Source organism: Pelodiscus sinensis, chromosome 2, assembly GCF_052426305.1.
Source record: "Pelodiscus sinensis isolate ZL-2025 chromosome 2, ASM5242630v1, whole genome shotgun sequence".
Lineage (NCBI taxonomy): Eukaryota > Metazoa > Chordata > Testudines > Trionychidae > Pelodiscus > Pelodiscus sinensis.
The window spans coordinates 37,962,119-37,976,291 of NC_143053.1; the positions used below are offsets into that span (position 1 = coordinate 37,962,119).

The 14,173-nt window shown below is 37.4% G+C and overlaps 1 protein-coding gene across 6 annotated transcripts in view; it reads right to left on the bottom strand.

The window, feature by feature from the left end:
* VPS13B (vacuolar protein sorting 13 homolog B) overlaps positions 1–14,173 on the bottom strand; it is a 1,005,617-nt gene that overhangs the window by 54,329 nt on the left and 937,115 nt on the right. For all 6 annotated transcript variants that reach the window (XM_075920304.2, XM_075920302.2, XM_075920305.2 and 3 more), the window contains 8 exons: positions 8,663–8,818; positions 6,241–6,504; positions 5,682–5,765; positions 5,328–5,503; positions 4,732–4,902; positions 2,214–2,415; positions 833–1,021; positions 326–472 (listed from right to left, as the gene is read on the bottom strand). In XM_075920304.2, coding sequence (XP_075776419.2) covers positions 326–472; positions 833–1,021; positions 2,214–2,415; positions 4,732–4,902; positions 5,328–5,503; positions 5,682–5,765; positions 6,241–6,504; positions 8,663–8,818 — 1,389 coding nt within the window. The remainder of the gene's footprint in view (positions 1–325; positions 473–832; positions 1,022–2,213; positions 2,416–4,731; positions 4,903–5,327; positions 5,504–5,681; positions 5,766–6,240; positions 6,505–8,662; positions 8,819–14,173) is intronic.

A 14,173-nucleotide genomic window follows, 5' to 3' on the forward strand; every position in this document is an offset into this window, starting at 1 on the left:
TGATTCAACAGCTATTATGGATTAAACTGCCTCTATTATAGCAATGGCCCTCATTCTCTGAACAGATGGAAACCAGGCAGAACTAATCCTGCAATGTGTAGGGATCTGCCACTTTGCACAAATTTCTATCACAGTTAATTACCGTGGCTGAATTTGCCATAGCTTCCTCATTTTAAATTAAAACAATATGAAATTACTTATCTTGAACTCTTAATGTTTTACTTTTTTCTGTTCAATTTTTGCAAGACAATTTTGAGACTTTAATTAAATATCACTGCCTACATACTGTAGAAACCAAACAAAAATAACATCCAAAATATTCTACCTCCTCTCCAGACCGAGGCCTTAAAACAGACAGCTGTGGTATACAATAGATATGGTATGATGTATTGTTGATTACAGTTGTCTTATCTTCAATCTGTAGAATTTGAATGCCATGCTGAACCATAGATGAAATGCAGAACTGGCACAACTGCAGGATAATTTAAAAAAATGTTAGCAGACATAAAAACAACAAAGTTTTGTAATACAGTAGAAAAATATTTTAGGTTGGAGACCCTGTTCTGATGCATCTACATTATAGCCTCATCTACCTTATAACCTAATCTGCATCAAATTCCTTAGTTGCATCAGTCCATATTTTTCAAACAAGACTTAGAATTCACAGTTTTTTATTTGATCCATTATTTGTCTTTGCATTGTGCTTTTGAATCTATTCATATATTTTGAGCTAAGTTTGTGCATTGTTATATATTTGACAGCTTTCATCTGCTGTTTGATTATTCCCTGTTTGAAATAGTAAAGTTATAAATCATCACAAGGTCTTCCTAACCTTTTTATGACCTGGGAAGGCACCAAGTTTTATTTCAGCTTCAACAAACCCTTCTTCATCCAGTGTTACCATTTCCCCGTTGTCTGCATCCTTCCATTTTGGAGATGTTACATTATGAACTAGTTTGATCGCCACTGATTTGTGCACAGTGTTAGTGTTTGCCCAGTATATTCCAATTTGAAAAGCTTCCTGTAAATGGAAAATACCCATATGTAGAACTTTCTGTTAACTTTTACACTCATATTACAGTTAACGGTAATTTTTAAATATGCATATACCTATAAACAACTTTCTTTACTTATTTTCTAGAAATCTAGATCCCCCCCCTTTAATTCTCTCTATACAATACACATTTTATAAGAGACATGTTGATGCTACTGTATAAGTATCTCAAAAATCACTGGCAAATTTAATGGCAAATGCAAGGTAATTCAACGAAAACAATTTAGCCAGAAAGAAGTTATACACCACAAAGTTGTATAACTTCCACTGATGAGGTACTGAGTAGACAAGCAAATTAAGTTTAATTCTGCCTAAAGTCCCCTAATAAGTTGTGAGTTACAATAAGAGAAGTTATGGGTGTTCAAAAAGAGGGCACATCAAAGGAAAAATCTAACTAAATCTGTTTTGTGAACTAAAAGTTGGAGAGTGCATACTTAAGCAGTTGTCCCTTCTCTCCCATTTGATATTCACATTTATCACAACAGATATCAAAATATTCTTGGAAGCACATAAACTACATATAAAGCCCATGTCTCAAAAAAATTACTCTCCAGACAAACGTTCTTTCCACTCCATCATCTCTCACACCTAAGCCAATTTATACCCATAAGGGACAAAGTAGCCTTTGTACTCGGCTTAGTGCAATTAGCATAATAGCTGTGCAACTGATTACTGGAACAGTGGAAAGACAGAAATGTAATTTTCCACTGTGGTCAACTCCCATTGCTGGTCACCTGGAGGCAGAGCCAGATTTTCCCAAGTATTGCTGACACATAATTAGAATAAAGTAGGCATTACAAATGCCCAGAGGGAAACCGTGAAGAATGCAACCTGTTTGTGCATAAATCAAGAGAATAGCTCACCTGGTATGCTAGGTCTGCTCTATGCTGTCTGTCAAAGTAGATATTTTCATAGGCATCTGTAAGCCATATTGTGCAGCAACTCTAACTTGTCAATCACTGTATTGCACCATATCCTGCCAAGATGCCTTGCTCTACATCTGCTTATTTTAGCCAATCAGCATGGCATAGTCTAATTCATACTTATACCCTGACCATAACTATCTTTCTGGTACACATATGGACTAGAAACATAGCCTTGAAATAAAGGTTTAACTATTTAGAAAACTGGTGCATGTTAACTTGAACAGTTTGGCTACCTGGAAATTTGGAGGTATAATTGTTTTCCCAGCAGGTATCTGAAGAACTATCTTCTCTCCTTCAAATAGCCATAGATCCCATTTAGACTGATTGATAAGCAGTGCCCAGGGCAGAAGTTCTATCAGTAGGGTTTTAATACACGGCTTCCACACTGAAAGCTTCACCCGCATTGGGCTATCCCACTGCGTGAGCTGTTCGTTACTGTTTCAAATAACATCAAAAGAAAGAGAAGACAAAATTACTGAGTCACTGTTAAATCTGCATATAACCATCCTAGCTATTCAGAAAACTATTTTACTATATCTCATCCTGATATATCATTCTGAAATGAACAGATGTACTATCCGGAAAAAGCTTTCCCTAAGTGTAGATTGTAAAAGCAGGTATTATTAAAAGGACAGTCCATTTGAAATCTGATCATTTTAAAAAAAAGCATTAAAGATAGTTTTATGACTACCCCTGCTCTGACTACTACTACTCTCTGTCAATTTTAGTATTTATAAGGTTATGTTTGCATTAACAACAGTCTCTTCTGGTGGTCACTTTAGAATTGTTGGAACCACAAAAATGGTTGAGACTCCTCAAATTGGGACGGGGGTAAACAAGGCTGGTGTGGTCCCTACAATGTAGTTTTGAGCAATCTCTGTGCTGATCTAAATTCTCTGGCTGCAAAGGACTCCGTTGTCAGTTTAATGATTCAATATAGATACCATACATGGTATTCAAATGTAGGTAAACAAGTATCTGAATATTTCATCTGACTTAAACAAGATATAGTCATTACAACTTGGTTTTACAGACTTGGTTAAGCATACACAAAAAAGGAAACGGATCCTTTCTCTAGTAAATAAAGTATTGTAAAGATAGCTACTTCTAGTTTTTTTTACTTATTTCCAGATGAGTAGCTTAACAGTAAAGAGTCAAAGCTGGATAAACTCAGCTAATTGTAACAGATGTCAGAACAGATTGAAAGTGAATTTTTAGGATAACTACATTACCACTGAAAAATCCTACTTATCTATTCTCAAGAATTTTCAGCAGGATATTAGGCCATAGGCAACAATTTTTGGATGACAGAGATTTGTTCTTAGTGAACTGAGGGCTCATGTTATTAAGTGATGCTTTCAATCAGGCCCTAATCCTACAAAGAACATAAATAGTTAGTAACTTTAAGCATATGGATTTCAATGAGACTATTTAAGTCCTTAAAACTAAGCACATACGTTTTTGTACAGTCAGGGCCTGAACCATGTATCAGCTGTGGTTATTGTGTCGGACAAGTCACCTAACTACATTACCTGTCTTGACTGTTAGTGTATTTACATGCTTTTGTTGTTGGACTACCATTTGTTTGGCACCAAGTTAAGAGTTATTATTGTAGGCTCGTAATAACAGAAAGAAAAATTTCTCTTGGTTTGCGCAACCCCTGGAAGGAGGAACTTAAATACAGGCAGTCCCCGAGTTACGCGGATCCGACTTATGTCGGATCCGCAGTTACGAACGGGACTTTTCTCGCTCCGGAGGACGGGAGCGGCGGGATGCCCAGATGAGCTGCGGTCCCGCCGCCCGCGTTCTTTGGGGCGAGAAAAACTGCTCCCCGTCTCCTTGGTCTGCTGGTCAGACCAGGGAGACGCGGAGCAAAGCCTCGGAGGCCGCCCGCAGCAGAACAGCCCAGGCGCGCCAGCTGCTCTGCCCCAGGCGTCCCCAAGTCAGCCGCTGCTGAAACTGACCAGCGGCTGACTACAGTAAGCCCGAGGCAGAGTTGCTCTGCCCCCGGCTTCCTGGAATCAGCTGCTGATCAGTTTCAGCAGCAGCTGATTTGGGGACGCCTGGGGTTCTTAAGTTGAATCTGTATGTAAGTCAGAACTGGCATCCAGATTCAGCCGCTGTTGAAACTGATCAGTTTCAGCAGCGGCTGAATCTGGACGCCAGTTCCGACTTACATACAGATTCAACTTAAGAACAAACCTACAGTCCCTATCTTGTACGTAACCCGGGGACTGCCTGTACATGAAATTAGTACAATGATCCACTGACTAAATACCACTTGCATTTGAGGAAAGCTAAGCTAATGAACAAATTATCTTTCTGATCATAAATCCACATGTGTCAGTTGTGCTGTTTGCTCATTGGTTGGTCAGCTTAAAAAAAACCTCCATAAAAAACAAAAATATAAAAACCCACAAAGCTACTTCTGCTAACTAATCACATCTAAGCTCTTTTTAATGGTGTATAGCACATCCAGACAAGTTCATTGAGATAAGATATTTTGGTAAAAAATTGGTAAAACATTTATCAGGTTATTTGCAATGATTTATGAAGCTTTTTACTATGGAAAATATTTATGAACTGTATCAGCCAGTTACAAAAGCATGAACAAAAGTAAGGGCTTTTAAGTCCTTTACTACCATCAAAAAAAGAAGAGCCTTTCAAAATATTGCTTTATTTGCATATGCATTTCTTTAATTTCATGACAATGCAATATCAGTTGGTAACACTTAACAAAGCCTTCATTACCTCTCCGAATCCTTTCTATTATATGGCCACACAGGCTGAGGAGAGCTATTAATCCCATAAAACTCAGACAGTATCTGATTCACAGTGCCACTTGCATGGGATTTAGTAGCTATCTGTTTAATAAGTGCTGTTGAGATAGGAACTGCACATTCTGAAGGATCATCCTCTTCCCTGTCAAATGAAAACAGAAACAGAAATCAATTGCAGCAGTAGGTTGTCTAAACAATGGCTGTTTTCTTTAGTGCAGCATTATGAGTGCACTCTGAAACTTGAATGATCTGATATGAAATCAGAATTCACCAGACATATAGAAACTGACACTCCAAACTTGGTAGAATTTGGCATCACAAGAGGTGGTACTTTTTTTTCAAAATGCCAAAATTTACATACTTCACTCAGCATAAACAGGTATCGGTGCACTAAGAGTAATTGCTGTTTGCAATACTCCATCATAGCATTTTCAGCAGTCCATGTAATTATCTTCTCTATACATACAATGTAACAGAATATTCTTAGAAGTAGTGTACTGAAAGTTAAAGGTAAATAATTACTCCTTTTATGTTGTACACACTTTCAGAAAAATGCACAAGTTATACCTAGCTTGAAATGTTAAGTGATGGGTAAGATCAGGCTCTATATTTTGCAATGATTTCTCCTGCCCTTTTCCTGGAATCATTTGTGTTTCACGCAATCCCAGACTTCTTTTCTCCAAATGTATGATAATTGGATCTGGAAGATGACTCCTCATGATAAAAAGAGGGCTGAAAACAATCTACAAAGAAAAAAATCAACCACCAAAAACAACACATCAACTTAATGTTAATTCTATTCCAGATGCTGAAAAAAGCTGTTAATAAATCTTCACTCTGGGTCATTTTGACCTTAATTTATTTCAGAACATGAAAGGTCACAGAGCTATACAGAATTCTGAGAATGGCAAATGCACTCACTATTCGTTGTTGTACTTGAGTGCTGGGTTCTAATGTCAAAATTGTGCACCACACGTAAATAATTGAACTGTTTGAAGATGGTACCTGCACACAGAGAGATGAATAGACACCATTAAGTAAGATTATTTCTAGTTTATAAAGTTTAACATTTGATCACATCAGTTACAACACTGAGATACTGTAAGCTAGAAGGTAGAGACAAGAACACTTCACCACTTAGAGTGACACTGCTCTCTCTGTTTTTAAAATTTACGTAGGATTCTAAACATGTGACACATTTAAGGTACATTAAACCCTATATTTTTGCTCTAATGGAGTGTAGTAGGAATAATATAATTAAGGATGAAGTCAGAAGCTCCTCTATCAGATATCTGCTACTGATGAAAGGGGAAATGGTAGTTTGGACTAGAAGTAAGTGTCATTTCTTGAGTATATATTGATGAAAGGCTGAGAGGTTGCCAACAGGTACTCTAGTTTAGAATTTGCCTGGGAGTTTTAGGTGCCAAACTCTCATGGAAAATTTTATATGTCATACTCAAACATCTATTTATTTCCGTACCTGAATGACTGTGCTATATTCTGTGTTTTTGGAACTGAGACATACATCTCTTGACCAATCTTCATCTCCTTTAGCTTTCACACTCAATTCCGTCAGCTCATCATCTTCTAGGACATAGGAAGGCAGCTTCTGTTTGGCTGCAAGGCAGTCAAAATGTTCTTTAATAACTGCCTGCCCGTCTTGGCCAATGTAGTGCTGAACCACTTTCAATTCGATGCTGTCAGCCAGATAACTACAGACCATCTGTCTTCCACAGATTATTATCTAAAACATAAAACAGAAAACTTTTGCATTACCAATTTCCACAAAGAAAACTCAGAGAGTGTCACTGAAATTAAATTAGATTCCTCACATCCTTAAAACTGCATTGTTCTTAAATTGCTCGACTGATTTTATAAGTTCAATCTACAGGGAAAAAAAACCTCAAGCAATGTTTGGTTTCTGAGAGTTGCTGAAAATGGCATGTGTACACTGAGCACGTTAGATACTCCAGCAATGTGTTATTTTATAAATAAAATTATTCTTATGATTGTCCAAATGCATTGATAATTCTAGAGAGCCATAATTATTAAGACACTCCAAATTATGCTAAAATGTATGGCTTTCATGTAAATGGATATTATGCAAAAAATCAGATAAGGACCTGTCTGGTGTTAGTGCCCTTAATGCCTACTGAACTCACTTCGTAGGATTGTGCTCTGCGGCTGAAGCTCTGTCTTTGCCTTCCCCTGATGTGCTGATATGTTGCAATTCTCTTGGCATGCGGTGTCATTGCTATGGAGATTTTGAGTTGCAGCCAAAAGGGCTTTTGAAAGGTTCCACTGAAACCCCAAATCCTGGTCAGCATCTAAGGTTCATTTTCTCAAAGGAGCAAGTCTCTGAAGTATGTTTACAGATTTAAAGCTTGCCCTTCAATTAAAACTCCATGTGAATATTAACATTAAAAAAAGCTCTCAAACAGCTTTGAGGCCCTCCACACTATGTATATTCAACATGCCTACTTAGAAATCGGCCAAACAGGTTGAGAGTTACTTCTGTCTGGATCACTATTGGACGATGCAAAGTGTTCTCCTATGTCTATGTACTGAACGTTATGTCCACCATGTGCCCTGGCTTCTGCCAATTGGGACAGAACTATGACAACATTATTACAGATATGTTAACATGTTATAGGAAAATATCTTCATAGTAACCCATTGTTTGGCTATGCCAAGAGGAGGACAGAGTCAATGGATGTGATATAATTAGACTGCAACATTATCCCTAATGATTGGGAATACCTGGCACATAAAACTAGAGAGAGTTACTAGTAAGCAGGTAACTCCATACTAATTTATATATTCATGTGGGGGATGGAGGGCTGCTGTCAGCCCTCCCCCTTTACTCATCCAGAGCCCAGTCATGGGGTTATTTGCTGGCTTTACCAATCATAGACACCCTGAATTCTTCCTCCTTCTGCTCCTTTAAAGAACATTTCCTCTAAATTCTTTACCAATCTATTTTATCTGATGACTGTATCCTTCCCCCACAGAGTACCTGCACTGGACATCCATGCCACACTTACCTAAAATGTTACGACATCATAGCTTAACTCCCATTTTATTGTTTGTCCCCACTAAGTCCCCAACCTGCTGTGAGGAAGGCAAAAAAATCCCACCTCACCATGGCCAATTTGGTGATGAGAAAAAAAAATTGTTTCCAGTCCACAGAGAAAGGCGTGACTAATGTAGTACCCACAATGTATCATGACTAAACCTGGTATTTTAACTATTCTTGTGGGTGGGAGGATAGGTACTTCTCTGCCTGATCCAGGTAAAAGAGGGCTTTTTTTCTGCACTGGCATGGATCTCTTTCAGTTACCTGAACAGGGGAGGTGGGTGCTGATTCATGCTGACTTGGTATGAAGCTGCCATAGCCAGTTACACTTTTGCTCCCTGTCCTTAAAAAAGCAACATACCCGTTGAAATTTAAATTCAGTCATTTCTTTTTTTCAATAGCAAAAGCGTCTACTACAGACTAAAAACATTAAAAAGTCTTCTAAGAAACAAAACACATTCCTGCTTTTCAAGAGTACAAAAATGTGCCAGAAACTGTATAATGTTTTTACAGTTAGAAATTATAAACCAGGCAAAAGGATGTTTTACAAAATGTGTAAAAAATTTGCTGAGGACTAAGATTTTGTGTGCCAAGATCCATACCAGAGTGAATTCTTGCCGTGGAGTAGTATTAACTCCTGAAAGAATTTCTATAATGTAAGTCCTGCTAGACTCATTAAATATAATGGCACTAGTGAGCAACACTACAATTACAGGGAAATATTATAATTTAAAATAGATTCTTCACTATTTATGTAATAAAGCATTATCTAATTGACTCAGATTAAAAATGATTCCCTCCCCAATACTGGAAGCAAGGCACTTACTTGTTTTTGCACTCCACTGAGCTGTTGAATCTTGATGATAAGTGATGCTGTCCTGCCTTTGTACTGAATGGTTCTGATAAAGGTTCCTGCATTGTCCACGCTGAATGGCTCAGACCAGCGCCAGTTTCCCCAACCTTCAATGCATATGTGGAGTAGCTGGAGAGAAAACAACCATTCCTTCAATTCAGAATGCCAAAAGAAGGTTTGCACTAGAATATGAGTTCCAATTTTGGGAAATGTTTTTATCCATAAAACTTAAAAATGCCAAGCAGATATTTTCACTGAAATCTGTATAAAACTCACCTGTTTATCAGAATTGCTGACTTCACAAAGAATAATGGAATAGTAGGCATGACTATATTACCAAAATAAATGTCCATACTGTATACTACAAATAATGTATGTTCTTTAATGGTAAAGATCTAGCACACCACTTGTTACGAAGAGTCCCTGCACACTACAGGGCAGAGCAAAGGAAATAAGAGCGTTCCATTGCTGCTTTGCAAATAGCTCTGGAAATCTGAGTATGTCTACACTTACAGCCTAATTCAAACTAAGGCTGCAAATGTAGGCATTCGGAATGCAAATCAAGCCCGGGATTTAAATATCCCGTGCTTGATTTGCATGTTCCCAAACCTCATTGCAGGAGGAATAACAGGTAGTTCGGAATAAGGCTTTATTTCAAACGCCCATTTCCCTGCCGCGTGTAGACATGGGCAGTTAGTTCGGGCTTGTAAGTTTCAAAAATGGCGACCAGCTGGGAACATGCAAATCAAGCACGGGATATGTAAACCCGGGCTTGATTTGCAATTCTGAATGCCTACATTTGCAGCCTTAGTTGGAATTAGGCTGCAAGTGTAGATATACCCTCTATGTTTAGTAGGTAATTCAGATGCAGGACATTTTTTTAAAACTGTAAGCAAAGATTCATGAAAACAAACCCTTTCGTCCCTCTCCAAATCAACCCATTTTTGGGAAAGAGGCTCATTTGTGCTCATAAATATATCAAAAGTATCAGCATCTAAATATGTTGCTTAGAAATGAAGAACATCTTATTTGAATCAAAGTGGTGACAAGGGGCTTTTGCGGGCGTAATCATACTACTATAATTCAATAGTTAAAGCAGTATCAGTCCCTGTGTAGACAATCTTATTCTGGAGTAGAATGCTTTCTTCTGGTTAGGTTAAACCATAACATAGGGCTTGACTACCTCATGAATCACTATGTACTGTAGGAGTGAAAATTCTAGTGCACATGAGCATGCTGTGTGCTAATGCTCAGTATGGACCTTGCTTACAAACACTCATATCACACTCGTCTCAGAGGGGTAGCTGTGTTAGTCTCTATCTGTAAAAACAACGAGGAGTCCTGTGCCACCTTAAATACTAACAGCTTTATTTGGGCATAAGCTTTTGTGGGTCAAAATCACTTTGAAGTGGTTTTGATCCATGAAAGCTTATGCCCAAATTAATCTGTTAATTTTAAGGTGCCATGGCACTCCTCAAATCACACTGACATATTATTGTTTGAAGCAGGATTACACACAAACATACATGAAGGAATTTATAGTGTGTACAAGCAGAGTCCACACAGAAAGTTTGTACATGACACACTTGTGTACACTAGAATGTAGTGTACACAAGTATGTCTTGCTGGTGCACACTAATGCAGTGTATAGACAAGCCCTTGGTCTTTCATCATAGAACATACATACTCTTATTCCATGCAGATTCTGTGAGCCAATATCCTCAGCTAATGAAAACTGATACAGTTCTTTTTAAGTCAATAGAGTTACATCAATTTACTCCGAGGAGCTAGCTATTCAAATTTATATAGATGATTCAGGGCTGTGCAAAGTTAATAATGTAACACAAAGCAATAAGCATTTCTTTGCAGAGGGCAGCACAGAGTCTAAGCACCCACTTATGTCCTTAAAATGGCTGTGTCCCTTAAAAGGGACTTAAGAAAACTCTCTGTTCAAGGTTAAAGTTTACTCTGTATTTGGGCATCTGAGACCTGAAATCAATGGGAGTTCTGTCATTAATTAATTGGAAGCAGGAGCAGGTCTATAATGTAATTACTTGCACTAATGAAAAATAAAAGCTGTAAATATGTCCTTCTATGTTTCAGAAACAATTTAAAAAGGGAGATTGTGAAGTCCATGGGTCAAGGGTGTTGGCTGAGTGACTGTCTGGTATTATGCTTTTGCAGTCTCTTAGGACTGCTTTCTACTTTGACCTTTAGGAAGCAACCACAGTATCTGCCTTCTACAACTCAGTAGCCTGTTTGTAATTTGCCATGTCCTCAGCTCTAGATTGCACACAAAACAGAAACATCCATCGGCTTCTGAATCACTCAAGTGATGACTGATGCATTCCTATTCAAATTACTTCACCTTAGAAGGCTTAATGACTTTAAAAAAAGTACTTTGAGGAAAGGAGTTCTTGCTAACTTAAAAGCTTCTAATACCTTTGATATTTTAATATTAGTTACAGAAAAAGAAAAACAATTGTAGTAACTAGAAGGATTTTAGTTCCTTACAGCAGCAGCTGGGCATATAAAAACTAAAAGAAACAAGTAAGCTGTTTACTTTGGAAAGACTAGTAGCCAGACATGATAACAAAATTTAAAAAAAGGTACTAACAAGGCAATCCCAGTTAGAATATACTCAAAATAAATGTCAAATACAGATATAATAAATAATTATCATTTGCTTGTAAACCCATTTTTAAGTTGACTTTCTTGGATAAGCAACTTGTTCACTAACTGAACATCACTAAGGAATATTCTGTCAATTATTATTTAGCAGTCATTAGTTTACAGAATGTTGATTTAATAATTTTCTATGTATCACAAAGATTTATGTGCATTCGATTCTATTGTTCAGAAAAAAGATTGAGATTACAGAGCAACTTTTTCCTCTCAAGCCAAATATTTGCATATACTACATGGAATAACACAGGTATCTTATTTTAATTTTACCCAATATATTTTTCTTCATGACTTATTAATACTAGTAATTTTTATTATACATCTGTCTACTTTAAACCTATGTTCATGAGGGTCTTTGGAAAACAAGACCTGGAATCATTTGCAAAACACAAAGGCCTCTAGTGCTATGTATGTAAAAAGTTGGAAACAGAGACTGATGTAATTCTGAAAAATTAAGTAATCAGGAATAAACATCTTAGCATAAACCAACATAAGGAAAGTTGATTAATTAGATACTTACTATGTGCTCTATCCTAATTTTAATAAAATGACCTGAAAGTGTATAAGCAAAATAATTGCCACACAACTCCCTTCACCTCCAAGACATAAGCAAGTGCTAAGTGTACATTGGCAATTCTGTTTAAGAACTAAGGAGCTTATTAAAGTAGATAGTTAAGTAGGAGAGAGACATTCTGAGAAAAAAGGTATTGCTGCTAAAAGAGAAAAGAGGGGTCATGGGAGCATGATGACCACATTTCAAACACAGTCTGACCAAACTAATTCTGTAATTTAAAGTTGTAATTTCAGAGCCAATCTCAAATACTTAGTTATTATTAAGATATGTATGAATTTAATATTCTTTTGATTTCCGTACTCTCTCTCAATCATGTAATATGTTGAAAAATAATGTTTTTTGTTAGACTGAACTGTACTGAGGTACTGAATTATTAATTCTTTAGCCAAAATTGGCTAGTGCTTCAAAAACAAATGAAACTCATATTGTGGGGAGGCAGAGTAAGCTGTTCGTGTGAGGTAACAGGTATACAGAAGGCTGTATTCTACCCTCCAAATCTGTGCCACAGAAGAGTTGTTGTGGGCATAAGGAAGGCCAACAACATAAGAGAACAATATGGATATTTCGTTTGCACTGACTCTTAATTGTGATGGTAAAATTCCTGAGGAAAGAACAACAACATAAACACACTAAATGAGGTTGGGACAACATGCAGTGACAAGCGTAAAAATACCATTATTCTCTTTTTTGGTATTGTTTCTGTTCTAGTCTTTCTAATGAGAACTGGAAAATGGTCTTTAAATATTTGATGTTGTTGGCTAAAATAGTCATATGTCAGCAAGGTTGATTCCCAATACTGCAGAGGTCAGAAATCTTTTTGTACACAATCTTTTTGCATCACAACATTCAACAAAACAAGGGATCAAATAAACCAAAGAGCTGAAAAGTCAAAGATTATAATTTTTTAAATATAGTTTATAACATATTTTTTCATCCTGACCTCCTTCTGCATCTTTCCTCTCCCTTTCTTTATCCACTTCCTGGGTATTTCAGACCTCCTTCTCTCAGCTTATTGGGACTATCCTCACTCCTCAAGTGCTTTCCTAAGGGCTTTTCTCCCCTTCTCCTCAGAGCTTTCCTTCCTTTGATCAAGGATAAGACTCAAAAAAAAAAAAGTCTAATTACCCAGACTTATTAAAAAATAAACATAAAAGCAGCATTATTTTTCTATCCATCTCAGAGAAGGTTTTGCTTCTGTCTTGTTGGCCCAAGCCACTGATACTTTACGGAACAACAGAAGACCACAACAAGATGGCTTCACTCCTGGGTGTTTTATGATGGAGCTAATTTTCAGTGTTTGCCTGGATATTGAGAATTTACAAGAATTCAAATGTTCCAGTCACATCACATTTGTGGGTACCAAGCCTATGTCTTACTGTTGACAGGGAAACACTTTTGTTTGATCTTGAAACTCTTTGGCCTTCCCAACAAGTTCTTTAGAATGTTCATTATTTTATATGATTCCTCAGGCAACTTTCTTGTCATTGGAAAAGAACTGTCTACTTTCAAGTCAGATTGGGTATTAAAAGTATGCATTGCCCTCCCGCTCACCCCAATGCCTCACTGAGCTCAGAGACACCAATACATGCATTAAAAAAACCCCAAGGAGTCCTGTGGCACTTTAGAGACTAACAGATTTATCAGGGTATAAGCTTTTGTGGGCAAAACCCACTTCATCAGATATTTTGGAGTGGAAATTATAGATGCATTTATATATGAAAAGAAGGAAGTTACTTATCAAGTGTAGGGCCAGTGTTAATGAGGCCAATTAAATCAAGGTGGATGTGGCTCACTCACAGTAGCTGATGAAGTGGTGTGAATACCAAGAGAGGGGAAACTGCCTTTGTAATGAGATAACCAATCTAAATATTTATTCAGTTCTAATTGGATTTCACTGAATTTAGGTTAGTGAATGTGCAGGTGGATGAGATCCTGATGTTGTAACTTATGTGGTTAGGTCCTGTGGTGTTGTTACTTGTATAGATATGTGGACAGAGTTGGCAATGGGGTTTGTTGCAGGGATAGATTCCTGGGTAAGTGTTTCTGTGGAGTGGTTTGTGGTTGATGGTGAGTAGTTGCTTCAGGTTGGGAGGTTGTTTGTAGGCGAAGATTGGCCTATCTCCCAAGGTTTGTGAGAGTGAGGGATCATTTTCCAGGATAGGTTGTAGATTGTCAATGATTCACTGGAGGGGTTTAAGCTGGGGGCTGTAGGTGATGACCAGTGG